General features: G+C 42.4%; 2 protein-coding genes and 5 non-coding genes across 7 annotated transcripts; 6 read left to right on the top strand and 1 right to left on the bottom strand.

Moving 5' to 3' along the window:
* Positions 1–215: 215 nt before the first annotated feature.
* Positions 216–3,090, top strand: sb:cb1058 (uncharacterized protein LOC394209 homolog). The gene is made up of 3 exons (XM_054800188.1): positions 216–329; positions 1,099–1,679; positions 2,509–3,090. The coding sequence occupies exons 2-3, from the start codon at positions 1,137–1,139 to the stop codon at positions 2,650–2,652; spliced, it is 687 nt and encodes a 228-aa protein (XP_054656163.1). The 5' UTR covers positions 216–329; positions 1,099–1,136; the 3' UTR covers positions 2,653–3,090.
* On the bottom strand, positions 2,397–10,388 carry arl2 (ADP-ribosylation factor-like 2). Its single transcript, XM_054800189.1, has 5 exons — positions 10,136–10,388; positions 9,791–9,901; positions 9,503–9,665; positions 9,359–9,439; positions 2,397–9,294 (listed from the first exon to the last, which is right to left on the bottom strand). Exons 1-5 carry the CDS (start codon positions 10,198–10,200, stop codon positions 9,160–9,162), a joined length of 555 nt encoding a protein of 184 aa, XP_054656164.1. The 5' UTR covers positions 10,201–10,388; the 3' UTR covers positions 2,397–9,159.
* On the top strand, positions 7,302–7,364 carry LOC129168576 (small nucleolar RNA SNORD29). Its single transcript, XR_008566289.1, has one exon. It is a non-coding gene; the product is annotated as a small nucleolar RNA SNORD29 (small nucleolar RNA).
* Positions 7,508–7,576, top strand: LOC129168577 (small nucleolar RNA SNORD30). Its single transcript, XR_008566290.1, has one exon. It is a non-coding gene; the product is annotated as a small nucleolar RNA SNORD30 (small nucleolar RNA).
* LOC129168580 (small nucleolar RNA SNORD22) lies at positions 7,727–7,850 on the top strand. The gene has a single exon (XR_008566293.1). It is a non-coding gene; the product is annotated as a small nucleolar RNA SNORD22 (small nucleolar RNA).
* LOC129168579 (small nucleolar RNA SNORD31) lies at positions 7,976–8,049 on the top strand. Its single transcript, XR_008566292.1, has one exon. It is a non-coding gene; the product is annotated as a small nucleolar RNA SNORD31 (small nucleolar RNA).
* On the top strand, positions 8,512–8,588 carry LOC129168578 (small nucleolar RNA SNORD31). Its single transcript, XR_008566291.1, has one exon. It is a non-coding gene; the product is annotated as a small nucleolar RNA SNORD31 (small nucleolar RNA).
* Positions 10,389–18,270: the final 7,882 nt, after the last annotated feature.

Genomic DNA, 18,270 nt, shown 5'->3' with positions numbered 1-18,270 from the left:
TTTTTTCGTCCACAGGTCATTTAAAAGTTTCTCAACGTGATTGAAATTACCTGTGGGTTTTTTTCTCACTTCCTTAACCACGTTGAAGCACTTTGCTAGCGTGTTTAAGGATATAAAAAGCAGGTGCGAAAAGGTACGCTTGTGTGCATTGTGATGACATGCATGCAGCAGGGGCAGCTACTCTGTGTGTGTGTGTGTGTGTGTGCGCGCGTGCATGAGACGTGTGCGTGTTTAGGGGGAGTATCCTCAACTCCAAGCGCTGAGCAATTCATTCACCCTCGCACACACACTGATGAATCACTGAACCTCACACACATGCTGAAGCCGAGGTAAGTCTTATTAAAGTTTTACTTTATTGTAAAAGTAGTAGTACTCTATCTAGACTGGCACTTTCTGCGTCATTGTGTTCTAAATGCTTATCACTAAAATCTTATCTTCATTGCTGAACCTGAGCTTTTGCACGCAAAGTTTTACTTGTATTGTTTGAATAAGTTCTCAAATTCATGTTGTATTAATAATCAAATTAAGAGGTACCATCGAACAAGTATCTAAGCATAGGTACATGTCTGCTTGACTAATGGTTTAGAAGTCATAAGCATGTTCTCTACTCTCACTATAAGTCGCACATACAAAAATATATTTTAATATCACATAGTGAACTTTGTAGGGCATTGAGGGACCGGTTTCATTGCCGAGAAGCAAGAATCTATGTTCATCAATGGACCAATACCATTTTAATAGTATTTAAAGTGTAAAGTATATACTGTGGATATATTAATAAATAATAAAAAAAAAGTTAAATAAACGTATAGATTAAAAGTTAAACCTGTGACCTCACAGTCTACACGGTTCATTTGGTGACAAAGTCCAGCTGTGTGTGTCTATGAACGTTGTGTCCTTGTAGAGGCATCCAGTTGTCATCATAACCCTGAAACCTTTCCAAACTTCATTCTTTGTAAGACACAGATAATGAAGCAACATTTTTTTTTAGTTTTTATCTCCTTTGCTATCATCTTTCCAGTTTGAAATGATTGTACCTGTGAGAGTGGAGATTGTGTTGTAGGTTACATAACCACATTAAACTAATCTCTCCCTCAGAGCGAATGAAAGAGAAGTGAACCCAGCCAAGCTTGAAGATGACCATTGGCAAGAACTCCAGGAAAGGTTCACTGCGAGGCTCCATCCGGGCCCCGAAGTTCCTGGACAAATCCAGTGGCTTCTACGGCCGCCTGGAAGAGCCAGTAAGGGCTCCCCTGGAGGCGGCGTTTATGGGGGAGGATGTGATGGAGGAAGTGGATGTTGTGCGTGTAAGCGAGACAGATGAGGTGGAAGACATGCAAGTTTTCGTCCCAATGGAGGACGATGGCCAAATGCTCCTGCGTGCTACGCCCAGCCGGTGGAGCAGTGGCAGATGGCGGAGGAGTTCCAGGAGGCGGCATAAGCAGAGGAGCTCTCAGGAGGAGTCACCCAGAGACGAGATGCCCGATCTGGGCACTGCCAGCCAGGTAGAACCACACATCATGAAGGTGGCCGTAAAAGAGGAGAACCTGCCTGTGCACCTCATGTGCCGAGAGGATGCTGACGACCAGGTGTTGATCCGAGACAAGACGAGGATGAAAAGGGAGAAAGAGGAAGGGATGAAGGTGGTGAAGAGGAACACGATGAAAATGTATAGCAAGGTGAGACACATGCTAATTCCATTCATCCATTGTTTAGACCAATGGTCCTCATCGGGTTCAAGGGTGTTGGGTTCAAGGGTGTGCTGGAGTCTCTCACAGCTGACTTAGGACGAGAGGCGAGGTCATCCCAGACTGGTCGCCAGTCACATATGGACAATTTAGAGTCAACACTTAACCTAACATGCATGTTTGTGGGATTCCACTCCTCAACTCCACCAACAGATGTTCCAGCAGAGATTCAAAGTCAGATCTCCTATGAAGCAGATGTGCTAACCACTAGGCCACCATGCCACCATGCCACCACACATGCTAAATATCATCCTTAATTAAACAAGACCTCATCACACCTCCCAGCAAGGTTTAATGAGATATCACTGAAATCACATTCGACCCAAACTCTGTATAGATGTGACGCTATCAAGAAAACTCCTTGGTGGAGTCACATGGTTAAACTTTAAGCCCTTTAAGGTTATGTAAGCCAGTGTGTGTGCAGTGAAGTTGTGGACTATTAAACCCGGTGCTGCCTTCGTGTGTTAATAATAGTCCACCAGCAGGGTCCAGGTCCATCGGCCACGTCGAGCGACCACTTTTCCATGACGCCATGTTTAACGACATGGAAATAATTAAGCTCCCCCACCCTCACCTGAGTCACATGTTTGGTACACGACGGCGACATTCCTTTGCCTCACACATGGTTGGTTGGGTCAAAGGACTCAGCGTTGACTCGCCTACTAAGCCCACATCTTAAACATTCCACTCACCAGTCAGTCACTGTGATGGAGATTATTTCTTAACTACATTCTAGTTTTTAACGTTTTAATTCCTTTAGGCTCTGGACGGAGCTTTTCGCCGAGGCTGGGAGGCGTTCGTGGCCAACATCTACAGCATCACCCTCACACCTGTCAACTTGTCTTCATCGCCATCATCCAAAAAGAAACATCAGCACAATTTGGTGTTGGCTGAGTTTCAGTAGAAGCTCAGACAGTTTGGACTGAATAATTGGGATGCAGTATTCCCTCTGGAATGATGTTTACTTCCCTGTCACAGTTGTTTTGGAAGTGTGAGGCTTCTGAAATGCTTATTATTTACTCTGTGTAATATCTCCATTCATTTTCCTGCTTCATCTTCCTACATTAGGTCCACTATTTAGAGCTTTCTTGGGTTTAACGCTATGAAAACACTAAAAATTGTTGACGTGTTACCATTAAAAAGCAATGACTGATGGGTGGACTAGTTGTTTTGACATGACTTTGAGTAACAATTATTGCTAATGCTAGATAAAGCTAATCGCTAATTGGCTGAGTGCAGGGGAGGCACACAAACACATCCAAAGTATGTATTTGTATATAAAACCACAGCAACTGTATTGTAAAACACGCTTCTCTTGATGTTCTGCTGAATGTTCAAACATGGAAATAAAAAAGAAGGCAATATGTTTGTGCTGGTCAAAGATGCTCTACATCAAGGGTTCTCATATGATCTCAGCCTGGGTTTAAGTCAGCCATCAGTTGGGTATTACATATTTACATGTAATTCTTCACTAGCTGTCTGAGACCCACCGAGAATGGAGCCGTGACAAATTTTTGCGTCCCGAACCACCAGAGAATTGCTGCTCTTTATGACAGGACTGCTCTGCTTGTTTTTAGGAATTTGCTCCAAAGGGTATTACACTGAACTCACTGAACTTTGAACTGAAGTCGTGGGGCGTTCCTCTGTCATTCTCGGGCTGCATTTGGCTGGCACACTATACCAGCTGAATATCCCTGGATATTCAAGGATGACAAGTTTGTTTCAATAACCAATATTATGTTAAAACTTCAGAAACAAAGACAAATATATTGAATGAAGTCGTTTAATTAAAAGTCCAATATTTTTAAATAGGCAAATGATTTCGTCTTTGAAGCCACTGTAATTTCCCTTCCCATTCGACAGGTGGCAGCACAGCTATTGACCAAATGACACGATGAAGAAATGCAACCGGTACGACAAATATGTTGGTATTTATCCGTAAGTGATCACAATTTGATATAAGCAATTAAATAAAGACTTATTTGACTGCAGCTTTTAAAAACTAAACCCTGCTAATATGCATTTTGGTTTCGGGGTTTCGGGAACGTTCGGGAGTGTGGGAGGAGTCTCAGTGTGGTTATAAATGGCGCATAAAGCCTTTCTTCCTTCCACTTCCTCCTCCTCTTGGCTACCTCAGGTAATTTCTTGCGCAAGTCGTTTTGGCTTTTAGTCAACTTAATTGTTTTGATCTCACCAAACGTGTTTTGCATCTGATATTTTTGATGTGGCGTTGTCTTGTCGACACCCTCAGATATTGTTCGTGATGCTTCCTTTCGAGAAGTAGCAGTTAGTGCAGGGGTTATTTGGGTGCAGTATGGGCCGCCATCCGTTGCCATCAGACCGTTAACTACCGTTAATTTGTCGCAATGGCTGTTGTTTTTAGTTGTCCGGCTATTAACTTGATATTTTAGTTTGTATTTCCAGTATTTGTTGTATTTCTTTGTTGTAATCGACGCGGCCTAGCAATGCTATGCTAGCTCAGCTTCGTGTCTTACCGCATGGTGCAGCTAGCGGCGTCTCTCAATGATGATGACTCTTTTCACAGACCTGTACTGAATGACTGTGATTGGACTTTATTATTATTCTGATGTGAGACGCGTATCGATTTGAAAGAAATGCTACTTTTAGGAGCAGAGCTAGTATCGTAGCAGTCACGTGGCAAAAACTAACATCCCCCCACGTTGTCTTCGTCTTTTCAGGTGCAGAATGATGGAGACGCTTCTTAAGTCAAGGTATATGTTTATAAGATCTTTTTGGTTTGATGTAACTCGTGTGCCTTTTTTGAAGGTATGCTGCAGTGATGTGAACTTTGAACTCTCTCACTGACTCACGTTAGATGACAGTTGTATTTAATCTGAGTAGCATGACCCCGTAGCAGCAATGAAAATGTGCTCATCTTAAACTGCCTTTTAATGAGGAAACTTATGATTATAGGTGGATGGTCGGGTTTCACTTGAGCATCAGGTATGTTCAAGTTATTTACATTCAGCCTTCGGCCCTGTCCACAAACGTATATTAGGGAATTTTCTAACTTCTGTCCACACAGGATTATATCAGGAAAATGTTCTCACAAACTCAACTAAAGGCGATGTAGTACATACGCCAGCCAGTATGTAGCGCTGTGTATGCTACCACACCCGTGTGTTATGCAAGAGTAACTGAGTTAGTATAAAAGAGCTGAACAAAATGTGAGATTTACTGTGCAATGTGTCAACAATATTCTGTAATTTTTCAAAGAGGTATAGTGAGTGCAGCAATTGTCTGTCAATTAGATTGTCTGGAACCTTTCAAAGGGTGGTATTTCATTTTTAGAACTGGCCAGTGTATCTTTTTGGGACAGCTTTTGTTCTGTCATCTTTTGTTATGTGCCATCTCCGTTCCATAGATGACTAACGAACTTGAGGGTTACTAGCGAAAGTGTGGCGGCAGCATCTACAATAAATTCTTAATTGTAGAAGACATGCACAGAGTATTGCAAGACTAGCAACCAGTCCGTCTCAAAACAATGCAAAGAGCCTTGGCTGGCGGAGAAACCATTGTCTTGCATGACTGAAGATGAGAGTGGCTCTAAATAGCATTAGCGGGGCGCTAGCTAGTCACAGGAAAGATTTTCAACACCTCCGCAAAACATGCATACATTACAACGATCTAATTATTGTGCTTTAAAAAAAAAAAAAAAACTAAGACTGGACCAAAATCAAATTTTAAAAGCAGAAATGAATAGACCCACCATCAAACCAGTACATGCACGAGTTTTCCCCAGTATATCTGTGCAGCATTGATGCGTTCAAGGGCCATCAAAGTGCAACAAGTTGCCACTTGTTAAACATGCAAAAACTGACTTATTTTAAAGTATTGGCCAGTACTTGTTAATGATATCCCTTTTTATATAAACTTGTGAAGTTTCCCATGGCTTGATATTTAGGGACCCCATCTTGCAGCATGCTTGGGGATATGTTTTACACATTTTGAGAGAACTAAGTGCCACTTTCATAGACGTGGCTTCTTTTTATAATGCAAGATTGTCTACAACAAATGTAATTTAATCATAATTCAGTGGATCCCAAACTTTAGTCGCGTACCACTTCAGACATTTTAACAATCAACCTTACTTCATCATGCGCACAGAGCAATGAGCAACTTCGTGCTGTCTCCTTTCTGCTCCCTTGTCCTTGCATCGTGAGGTGTTCAGGCGCACTTGCTTTTTAAAAAATAAAATAATTCACGTACCCCTTTATTACAATTGGCATACCCCACTTTGGAATCTAGGGTATAATTTGTAATCCCGAGATGATTCTTGACATTCTTTTTGCTTTCTAAGACTTGATCTTCCTGATTTGCAAGTGAAGAATGTAGTTTGCGTTGCATTGCGGGTCAAATTTATAGGGAAGTTGACTCCTGGGGTTATCTTTCACCAAAGTGGCATATTTGCTGCCAACATGGAGATGCTGAAAAGCACAATTGGGCAGTCTGGGAGGAACTTAAAAACAAAAATAAAAATGAAAGGCCTGATTTGCATCTTAAGTGCAAGACTTAAAGTAACAGTCTGGTCAAATGTGTGCGTGGACAGGGCCTTTTAAATGTGAGCTTGGTGCTACTGTGATGATTTCAGAACTCTCTCTTACTGAATTGGCCTTTTGAAGAGACTCCTTTACCAGATTCTGAGGTGCACCTCTGGGTTCTGGGAGCTTGTTTTATCTTTTTATTTTTTTTTAAATGATCTGTCATTTCTGCAGATGGTACTTCATAGAAGCTTGGACTCAATCCTTGTCTCATCCTCCACATTAAGAGGTGTGTATGATTGCCTATAATGACAAGCATATGCCTGAAGCTAGTGAAACAGTCTCTGGTTTTGGTTGCACTGCAGAGCACTTTTTTTTTTTTTTTTTTTTTTTTTTTTAATTGGTTTTTGAAGTAGATATAACTGCCTTGTCCCCTTTTCTAGATGGCAGTCTTCTGTAGATTGAGAACACCCCAAGAACTAAGGTTGGACAGCACCATCTTCAAATGGCTCTAAAAGGTCTGAATGACTGCTAAAACATGACACAATTTTTCTGTGGTTAAGTATGATGATTTTTTCCATAATGACAAGCATATGCCTGAAGTCACTGATGTCAATTTTGAATCTGATATTGTTGCCCTGCAGCGTGACATTTGTAGGGGGAGTGACTGCAATAGAATTAACCTTTTTTTTTTCTTTTCTTTTATTCCTTCTCCCCCCCAGCTGTAAATTGAGCCTACTATTGGCTGCTGATGGCACATGGATAGAGATGTAAGTGTTATTGCTTATTGGTAATGGTCTACTTGGTTTGAAAGGATGAAATGGATTTAAGTCAAACAGCTGGACGACTAATGTCATATGGCAGTTTTGTCACCAAAGCCCTGATCAGCAAGTCTGCCAAGTTGTGCATTTTAAATGTTTTTGTTGCGGGTTTTTAAATGACCATTTATTTCTCCTGCAGGGACTTGAAAGCACTGCTCGAACGTTGCCCACCAAAGCTTTATGGTAAGGTTATTACCCAGCCCCCCCGCCCCTTCCCCCTTGTCTGTGCAGTGCAATGATGATTCAACAGCTCACTTTGACAAACGATGAAACCATATGAACAACAGAGCACATTGATGCTTACAATTTTTTGTGTGTGTGGTTCACAATAAAATAGAAGCTAATATTTTGTATTCCACCAGATCCTGAGGCAGCGGTGGTTCCTGCAAACTGAAGGTGACTTGAATTCAAAGGAAAAGTGCACACAATCACAGCTGATGATGATGAGAGAACTTTGGAATCTCGTTCGTCTGAACTCTTGATGAGAAATGGAATTCTGACACCAGCCCTGCCTGATTAGATGTAAAACACAAAATTGGGCAAGAAATCCAATGGTATTTTTTGTTTTTCAACAGATGTGCTAAAGTTTTTAGAAAGCAATCTATCCTGGAACCTCTGCAGGTGCGTATAGCCTACTCAACTGTTAAAGCAGTTTCCTTGGTGATGACCTACCCACATGTCTTACGCCTTGTCAATGCCAGACCTGCAAAGGTGAACCCACTGGTCTTGCCAGGGCAAGAAGGGGACAATTCGTTGGGGTTTCCAACAGTCTGAAAGGAAACTGGAGTGTAACCCACAACAGGAATGCCTTCTAATGAGCTGCTTTTTGCAGGTTGGCAGCCATGACAACGCAGGTTTGAGCTGCAACTGGAGGCAAGTTTCACTTGAGTTACTTTTGATCATTTGTGGAAGTGATGACTTCCTTTTTACCGCCCCAGTCTGAACATTCATGACTGATTGGTACCCACCTGATCCAGATCAATACAACAAATAAGGCAATAATCGCTTAAATGCTTCTCACTTTTTAGGCTGATGCTTGTTGCATATTTACGAAGAGTGACCAGCTTGTACACTACAGGTATGTGGACGCCAGCACTCAAGTTTCTGTGGTTATAGTGGAAATGATGAGAGACCACTTGCAGTCGTCCAACCCCACCAGTTGGTCTTTCCGGTTGACCCAGTTATGGCACTGAGAACCCTGTACACAGGTGTAAGGTGACCTGCTGGTGTTCTGTGGAGAGAGTATGCTGGCTAATGACTGATGACTAGTTCTGATCACATCCTAATTTTACTTGTAGCAGGTTTTTTTTTTTTTGCCAGGAATTGCACTTAATGATGCTCTTGTTTTAATCTGTTAGGATGTCCATGACTCACTGCTCCAGTCATCACGGCCATGTTTGGTAGGTAGATGTGCTACCATGAATTAGCCAGTTGCTGTGGTAAACAAGTGATGAGCTTTTGTTACCGCCCCAGTCTGATTTTTAAATTCATGACTGATTGGTCTCCTCTGATCTCAGATGTAAACATTACAACTGTTGAAAGATGAATTTCATTTACTGATGTCATTCTGTCCTCCCGTCTGCAGTTGACATCATTGAAGATTTCCATCTGTCCATTTTCAATGCTGCTTATTAGTGGCTGGGGTAGGCTGGAGCCTATCCCAGCTGACTTTGTGAGAGGCGAGGTACACACTGGACGAGCCAATCGTGGGGCAACTATTCACGCTCACATTCATACCTCCTGGACAATTTTTAGTGGCTGATTTTTAAACTTGCATGTATGTTTTTGGACTGTGGGTGGGAATCTGAGTACCTAGAGAAAATCCACCACAGATGACCAAGTGGAGATTTGAACACAGATCTTCCTGACTGTGGCCAACATGTGCTTTATGGAAAATTTGTAAAATTTTTTTGTACTTGCTGATAAATAAAAATGTAATAAGCCTTGTGTGTGAGATCTGATACTTAACATAAACTAAACACCAATACTGGTCAGGGTAAGATGGTCTTCGTATTGAATGTACAATTCAACACATGGCAATAACTGCAAAAAAAAAAAACGCTCTAGTTGTATGCATGACTCTTTATTTCAGTCTACTGTAAAGATCCTTGCAGCAATGTCTTCTAACAGCCAGTCCACTCCTAGCAAAAGGTTCTGTCCTGTCACTGCACTGCAGCCAATGATGCACCAGTGGTGATTTTTAATGTCGTTCAGGGCTAAAGCCTACAAATGGAAACCAGTTTGAGTGTAAAGCCATTGCAGAGGAAAGCGTTTAAAAAGGGCTCACCTCTTGTATTGCCTCTTTAGACAAAGCACCAGGTAAGTCCTGCTTGTTGGCAAACACCAACAATGTAGCACCAAGTAATCTCTGCAAAGGCAAAAGCGGCACTTAAAACTAATTCTTAAAACTTACTACAAATCAATTAGTGACCTCCTCCAGCAGCAGTTTGTGGAGCTCCTGCTTGCAGTCTTCCATGCGTTGTCTGTCTGCACTGTCCACCACCCACACCAGGCCATCTGTGCTTTCAAAGTAGTTCCTCCAGTAGGAGCGCAGTGACTTTTGACCACCAACGTCCCAAATGTTCAACTTGTAACTAAAGGCCAAACGTGCAAATTAAATTGAGCTGTAGTGGGTCTGTTGACGCGCTACATAAACCGGAAGTGGGCAACTACGCTTGCGTCATGCAGTATAAACGGAAGGGTGGGAGGTGTACGTTACTCTCTGTGCTCCAACGTTATGATCCTGAAGCCGAGTGTTGGAGGGATGGTGCTGACGTCCTCGCCGTTCAACCTTTTCACCACGGTGGTTTTCCCCGCGTTGTCCAAACCCCTGCAGGAGACAGGTTAGGGAAACACAAGCTACAAGAATGCTAGCCTGCTAACTACTGTGCCCTTACAAAATCCTATTTAGAAGTATTTCACACTTTTAAACTTATCTGCCTCTAAATACATAGAAAAACGGAAGAAGGGCGCCCTTGTTAAGCAAGCACTTATGTGGCATACTGTATTTAAACGCTGCTGTCATGCTACTGCTAGCTAGGCTCCCACAATGAAGAGAGGATACAATATCAGTAGTCGCATCTCCCGCTCTTTCTGCTTCATCTTCTTCAGAATAGTCAGCAAGCCCATCGCGACTGTGGCCAGCTCAGTTTCGCCTGATTAGACTAAAAAAAAAACAGCAATTATTCTTGAGGTTGCTTTGTGCTGTTAAAAGCGTCTCTCATGCGAACGTAGTCGGCAAGGAAGTAGCTCGCTCTATTAGTCCCGCCCCATACACGCGGTTTATTGGTCCAATCTTCACATGGCGAACGTTGATTGAGCAAAGATGCCGTCGTTTTATGCTGAAAGGTGTGGTTGAAGTAAAACGCTGTTTCCGGCCGTGCGCCCTCCTGTGGCCACAAATGGCTTGTGCCGTTACTATCAAAATGCTTACTTACAATATACTGTATATGAGGGGTTTGGTCATTAACACTTTTAAACATAATCGTAAATCACTAAAGCTATTGCAAACAAGCATTAAATTGAAATAGGCTGTTTGTTAGCTGATCAAAAAGTAAAGATCATCGCATAAAAAAAAACAAACAATCCAAACCCCTCTAAAAGAAACATAACATTTTCAAAGGGCTCTGTTATGAGTAGCTGGTTAATTCTTGTCAATCACCTCAAAAATTGTTTGGCCATGCTTGATGCGAGTGTTTCCACGAGGGCAGTGGGAATGTTGTTCCAGGTGGTGAAGATGGCTTCACGGAGGGCATTCACTGTCTGGAACTGATGCCCATTTTTGTAAACTTCCCTTGCCATCCATCCCCAAATGTTCTCAGTTGGATTTAGATCAGGGGAACATGCAGGATGGTCCAAAGAGTGATGTTATTCCTTTGGGAGAAGTCGTTTGTCAGGCTGGCACTGTGAACTGCAGCGTTACCAACATACAATTGCGCAGCCGCACTGGCTGGCATATGTCACATGTTGAAAAACTCAGTCATTACCACAAAGACGAGGGCTCACCAGGATTGCCCACTGCAAAATCTCCAAGAGCGCAACGACGACTCATACAAGAGGTCACAAAAGACCCCACAACAACATCCAAAGAACTGCAGGCCTCACTTGCTTCAGTTAAGGTCAGTGTTAACGACTCCACCATAGGAAGGACAGTGGGCAAATACGGCCTGTATGGCAGAGTTCCAAGACCAAAACCACTACTGAACAAAAATAACATTCAGGGTAGTCTCAATTTTGCCAGAAAACATCTTGATGATCCCTAAGACCTTTGGGAAAATACTCTGTGGTTTGACGAGACAAAAGTTGAACTATTTGGAAGGTGTGTGTCCCATTACATCTGCCGTAAAAGTAAGGCTGCATTTCAGAAAAAGAACATCATACCAATAGTAAACTATGGTGGTGGTAGTGTGATGGTCTGGGGCTGTTTTGCTGCATCGGGACCTGGAAGACTTTCTGTGATAAACCAGACCTGCTGTCTACCTAAATGTCCGGTCATCTGTTTGTGACCTCAAGCTGAAACCAACTTGGGTTCTGCAGCGGGACAATGATCCAAAACACACCAGCAAGTCCACCTCTGAAAAGAAAAACAAAATGAAGACTCTTTAGTGGCTTAGTCATAGTCCTGACCTGAATCCTACGGACATGCTGTGGCATGACCTTAAAAAGGCGGTTCATGCTCAAAAACCCTCCAATGTGGCTGAATTACAACAATTGAGTTATTGCAAATGCTTGATTGCAGTTGTTGCTGCTCAGGGTGGTCCAACCAGTTATTAGGTTTAGGAGGCAATCACCTTTTCACATAAGGCCATATAGGTTTGGATTTTTTTCTCCCTTAATAAGAAAAACTTTCATTTCAAACTGCATTTTATGTTCAGTTGTGTTGTCATTGACTAATATTTTAATCTGTTTAAATTTGTTTGACGATCTGAAACATTTAAGTGTACCAGGCATGCAAAAAAAAAAAAAAAAGAAATTAGGACGGGGGCAAACACTTTTTCACACCACTGTGTGTGTGTGTGTGTGTGTGTGTGTGTGTGTGTGTGTGTGTGTGTGTGTGTGTGTGTGTGTGTGTGTATATGTATGTGTATGTATTTATGTATACAGTCAACCCTCGTTTATAGCCGTTAATTGATTCTAGACCGGACTGCATTAAATTAATTTCTGTGATATAGAATTCAGTATTAATGAATACAATATTTTCGTAGTAAGACCATAGAAACCCTGTTTATGACTTTGTAAATTGTTTTTTTTTAACATTATTAGAGCTCTGTAGACATGAAATAACACCCCTATAGTCACCTTTACACTCCTATTATTTATTGTTTACACCACATTGCAACTCTTATGCTGCAGAGACTCGAAACAGCTGCTAGCCAGCGAGCTATAGCCTCAAATGTATTTCTTCTAAACTTAAGAAGCCAACATCTTACCACTTCCACACGGGATGGGAGAACATTTTTTGACTCTATCATGTCGGACATGTCATGGCTGACATGAATTCATGCAGTGTTAAGGTAATGTCTCAACATTTTGCGTCTTTACTGCCGCCGAGTGACCAGATTATCACTTGTATTTCAATATGCTTGGACTAATAATAGACCATAGTCTACCATGAAGCAGCAATCATTTACTAATTAATTAATTTCTGGAAAACCACGATATAGCAAAGGAGTGATAATTGAACCACAATATTGTGAGGGACGAGTGTGTGTGTGTGTGTGTGTGTATTGGAGTGTCACAAGATCTTGCGAGATTAAAACGTGACAAGATTTCTCATTCACAAAAAAACTGTCTTGATGATAATAAATAATCATACAATAGATGAACACGAACTTGATAATTTGCTGGCCTCAATATATTGCCATGTGAATATGTGTCTGTTTTCCTGCTCTCCAAACAGGCAGGAAGATCTCTCTTTTAGCACCTCGCCGCATTTGTTCCATAAAAATAAATAAATATGGAACAGATCACTTCAAATTTGTTGTGCAATAATACATAATAATAATACATAGTAATACAAATACATAAGGTAATAAGTGCAGTCCTTTTACACATATTGGTATCGTATTGGTTGATGGCGGAATCGGAAATTGAGAGTTGGACAATATCGGTTATCGGCAAAAAAGCCAATATCGGACAGCCACACTCATAAGAGTAAAAATTTTTGGCAGTACAATGCACTCTTGCTGAACAATTAAGTAGTTATATTCAAATATTTGCGCAGAGACAGGATGCGTTTCCTTTTTTTTAAACTGTGCTTTTGGCGCCCTCGTGGGACGGAAGCAGGACTTGCCGTCAATAACGTCACAAGGACTACTATGGCGAAAATAATGTCGTTTAAAAACGAGCACTACACTTTTCAGTGATATGCATCACTTTCTAAAAGTAAATAATACTATCAATTTGAGTATTTGTGTGTGAATATATAAATAAAAATATATAACATGGATTTACCCCAGCTCCCTCCACTCCCACCATTCAAGCTTTTTTGCAGTGTGTGTGCGGGGGTGGTGTTGAGTGGGAGATGGGTGTTAAATCCACGCCACCCAATTCCTGCCTCGCTTGAGGTGGTTTAAAATAAAGAGAAAGTGAAAGCGGACGCCTGTTTCGTCATCGTCTGACGCCTCTTCACAGAACTCTACCACACGCCAGCCGGCATTCGCTGGAGCAGCTACCCCCTCCTCCCGAAGCTGGAAAGTTTTGCTGCACCGCGGTGAAGGTCTGGGTCTGCGTCACATGGAGACATGGAGAGAACGTGAAGGTCCAGCCTGATGCTGCAAGGAAGTGATAGCATTCCACTGGTGGTGAGATGTCCCCCCTCTTCATGGAGACCAGCTGTGAGCCCACCAGCCCTGGCTCTGGCTCTGCTGAGGGACACTCAGTAAGTCCTTCACCCACTTTGTTAGGTACACCTGCAGTTCATCTTATCACATTTAATCTCTTGGCTCGTGGCAAAAGTAGTGGCCATAACTCTTTGACCATAGGGTTAGGTTTGAGCTAATTATCAAACTATGTTTACTATTGCTGTGGCCGAAATATTACAGCAGTGGTTGCACTTCAACAATATTCAGTTCCCAACCGTTTTTCAGGTCTCCACTTGACATGGGTTTCTGATTGCGCGACTTGCACTCGAATTGTGGCGAATGACATGAAACTATTTCATGCATATATTTGTAATATGATTGTATTGTCATATTTTTAGGAATCTGGTATTCTTATGCTGATAGGGGCCGCTTACAATAGTTTGAGAATTAATGTATTAGCGTACTGTACTTCCAAATGTTCCAATTTATTTGCAAGTTATTTAAGTTTCAAACAAATCTGTTCTCAATCTGTTTGTGGCCTTTCTCCCTTCCCGCCAGGAGAGAGAGACGGAGGGCCACGCGGTGCAGGAAAGGGGGACAAAAAGACAGCTAAAGAATAGAGACGCAGCCCGGAAGAGCCGGAAAAAACAAACAGAGCGAGCAGATGAACTCCACCGGGTAGGAAACTCCTTCCCTTTTTAAATTTTTTGTTCTTGTTAGTTGTACTAAATTGCCATTCTGTGTGTGTGTGTGTGTGTGAGACCTAGCAGTGTGCTTGTGGCCATTTCTTGTAAACAGTCTGCTTTAGGAGAAAGAAGATGTCCCTCCCCCCAACACCCCCCACCCCCAACACACACACACACACACACACAGACTATATAGATAACGTAGAATGAATACTGCTGGTTGATGATGTATGCAAATCATGTTAGCTTCGCACAGCGCTGAAAGCAATATGAGTCAGTGCCATCCATAACTTAGGAATCATTTCTATTAATTGAATGACAAAAAGCCCAAGAATAAACAAGCACAGTGTACCCATGAGGTGTGTGTGTGTGTCCAGACTTTCACTTTCCCTCTCGGTCCCTTCTTTCACTTATGCTCTCTTTGTAATCCACTTGTGACGAAGATCACAGCTCCCCATGGAGATGATGATGTCAAGGTCACTTGGTCACTGCAGTGTCACCATTGTTGACATTTAAGTACAACACACAAAAAAACATCTCAAGCCATAAAATGAATCATTTTGTTCAAATGTGATGATGATTTTTGATCCTGGTTGTGGTTCTGAGGGTTACTACTAATTTGACCGCCCTCTGCAGTTAGAAACTCGAAAGATCTCAACACCATTTGTTGTTTGTTGTTTTTTTCTTCCATCAAAAGTAGTGAAGGCAAGAAAATGGCCGAGCAACCACAGTGGCAGTGGTAGCCTATCCCAGCTAACTTTGGACGAGAGGCGGGTACACGCTGGATTGGTCGTCCCTCGCTGCATTATGCTTGGAATTTTGCAGTTTCACTCTATCATGGTTTTTCAAAAATATTTTAATTAATAAATCATGCTGTTTCGTGGATGAATACGACCCCTGACGAGTCCAAAAATGTTGTTTTTTTTGCCTAAATTATGCATTTTCAAGCATAAAAATGGCTAAAAGAGTTAAAATACAAATACAAGGCATTAAGAAGATATTGTGAATGTATTGCAGTCATCCCTCGTTTATCGCAGTTAATTGGCTCCAGACCCAACCATGATAAGTTAATTTCCGCAAAGTCAGATTCAATATTAATAAATCAAATATTTTTGTAGTTAGAGCTGTTTACGAAATTCTAAATACAATTTTTACCATCATTAGAGCCCTATAGACATGAAATAACACCCCTGTAGTCACCTTTACACTCCTATTCTTTGTTTACAACACATTGCTCAACTGTAATGCGCAGGCTACGGGATTACTGCGGGGACATAAGAGACGACCGCGGCTAGCATAGCTACCGAGCTAACTCGTTAGCATATCCAATTTACTTACTCTAAACTGAAGAAAGTGTTTCCAACAGAATGGGGAAGAAGGACAAAGTAAGAAGCCAACACCTTACCACTTCCACACGGGATGTGAGGAGATTTGGGAGGTGAACTATGTTGTGTCAGACATGCCATCGCTGACTATGTGCAGTGTGAAGGTAATCTACGGTAATCTAATGTCATGTAACATTACTAGCGCCTTGTTTTTCAATATATTTTGACTAATCATAGACCACAGTTAACCACAAAACAGCAGTCGTTAATTTAATACATTTTTGAAAAAACGCAATAGAGTGAGGAACAACTGTATTCAACATTGGTCACTATGTGTCCGTAATTGTTCGGTCAGACAAGCACCAGACTTGATTGCCGCAACAACAGCAGGTTTAAATTATCTTTCAACAGGCACAATAATAACATCATAATCATGATGATAACATGGCCTACTGTTGCGGCCGTTATCCACGCAAAGCTGCAACTCAACTCTGAACCCCTGACGTCACTTCCTGTCCGTCTCTCATTCAGAGGGGAAACATTTATAATAACACACACAAGTACGAGTCTTATTTATGTCTTGAATGGCATGTTTACTTTTATTTTGTCTACTACATTGGGTAATATGAGCGAAAAGGTGACTATAGAGGTGCTATTTAATGTCTGCAGTGCTCTAATAATGTTACAAACCATACTGTATTTAGAAGGTTATAAGCAGGTTTTGTACCACCAACTTGTTTTTCCATCCCCAGGAGCTCCAGGAGCTGGAGCAGTCCAACTCAGCTCTCCAAAAGGAGATCAAAGCCTTGAAAAAAGACGTCCATCGCTACACAACGGCTCTCGAGCGCCACCAGCCCTTTTGTCGCCTCATAGCGTCCAACCTCTCCGCCTCGTCCGCCGTCAGCCCTGGGCCGTCCACAACCTCCAGCCTGGATCCTCAATCCCTAGACCTCACTGAAAGCACGCGTCCGTCACCCTCGTTCGCCCTCTTTTGCACCAGTCCTTTTACCTCTGCTCCACATTCACTCTTTTGCGGAAGCTCCTCCGCGCCAACCAGCGATGACATTGAAAATCTTTTCCACACGGAAATTCAAGATTTGCCCACTTCTTCCATGCTCCTCCCTGATGACATCCTCTCACTGACGCCGCCACCTTTTCCTGCAGACAGTTTGGGAGCACCCCTGCTTGATCCCCAAGGATTCACTGGAAATCCAAACAATTCTGACTCTCTGTGTCTTCCAATTTCTGCGCAAGCCAGTGGGGATCTCACCTTGAAGCCAAGCAAGGAGCTCATGTCAGCACCTGACCCCCTGCTATCCCTGATTCCCATTCCCATTCCCGGTCTTCCCTGCAACCTTCAGACATCCAGCAGCACCCGGGATGGACCATTCCAGCCAAATGCATGCTCGCTGGCTGTGGTGGAGGAACGTCCAGGGGAGCTGTCATTGTCTGACCTCCTGGAGGACAATGAGTGGATTCTGAGTGCAGGGACGAGTGATCAGTAGTCGAGCTGTGCCTTTTTAGGTACCCTTCCGCTCTGTGTAAGGGTGCTGAAAATTGGAACATGACTTAATCCTGCTTAGCGGCCCCCTTTACCTTCAGTTCCAGTCAGAAGTTTCCATACACTCATCGGTGTCATATTCATGTTGGGCCCGTAATGATTTATTTCAACCTTTCTTTTTGTAGAATGGAATGATTATACAACATACATTTTCAATGATTTTTGAAAAACAAGAATTGGGTGCACAATATTGAATTTATATTCTCAAATTTGCACAGGATCTGAGTTATACGTACATAAAAAGACATTCTCCCACAGGGATACTCAACTGGTGGGCCGCAGAGCCGCTTTCAGTGGGTCATCTGTGAATGCACCTCGCGTCTGTGCTATTGGCTTGCTATGCCGCCATTAAGTGTGTAGCATGTTTATGGGTGACTTTGTCAAGCTTGAACAGGAGGGGAAGGGCACTGAGTGTGGGCTGAACATGCCATCCGTCCGACACACAGCTGTCTTGCTGTGTTGTCTGGGGGACTTCCGGCCACACCGAAGACTACCAGGTACAGTATGACGGGACTGGAAGGCCCATATCGATCTGTTGACCCAGGCAGACACGTGGTCATCCTATTATTATTAAACTTACCTACTGAGTGTTGAATCAGAGCAACTGGACTGGCTTGATTTTTTCTGATGATGTTTCACCTCTCATCCACGTCCATGCTCTGATTCAGCTCCCCAGATATATCATGTACTGAAAACCTTTACACACACTTTTTGTTCAACTCATTTTTGAATTTATGGATAAAAACTTATTGTTCCTGAAATGATCAAATGATGAAACTTGTCTACTGCTGGCACACCGTGTTATTTTGCACTACCTCAATTTC

The sequence above is a fragment of the Dunckerocampus dactyliophorus genome, chromosome 15, assembly GCF_027744805.1.
Source record: "Dunckerocampus dactyliophorus isolate RoL2022-P2 chromosome 15, RoL_Ddac_1.1, whole genome shotgun sequence".
In the NCBI taxonomy this organism is placed as follows: domain Eukaryota; kingdom Metazoa; phylum Chordata; class Actinopteri; order Syngnathiformes; family Syngnathidae; genus Dunckerocampus; species Dunckerocampus dactyliophorus.
This window is presented reverse-complemented; position numbering and strand designations above follow the sequence as displayed.

Coding starts and splice junctions, on each gene's coding strand:
- sb:cb1058 (XM_054800188.1), top strand. CDS start 1,137: ATGACCATTGGCAAGAACTCCAGGAAAGGTTCACTGCGAGGCTCCATC. Junction 1,680..2,508: donor CGATGAAAATGTATAGCAAG/GTGAGACACATG, acceptor TAATTCCTTTAG/GCTCTGGACGGAGCTTTTCG.
- arl2 (XM_054800189.1), bottom strand. CDS start 10,200: ATGGGCTTGCTGACTATTCTGAAGAAGATGAAGCAGAAAGAGCGGGAG. Junction 9,666..9,790: donor ATAACGTTGGAGCACAGAGA/GTAACGTACACC, acceptor TTTGGCCTTTAG/TTACAAGTTGAACATTTGGG. Junction 9,440..9,502: donor ACAAACTGCTGCTGGAGGAG/GTCACTAATTGA, acceptor TTGCCTTTGCAG/AGATTACTTGGTGCTACATT.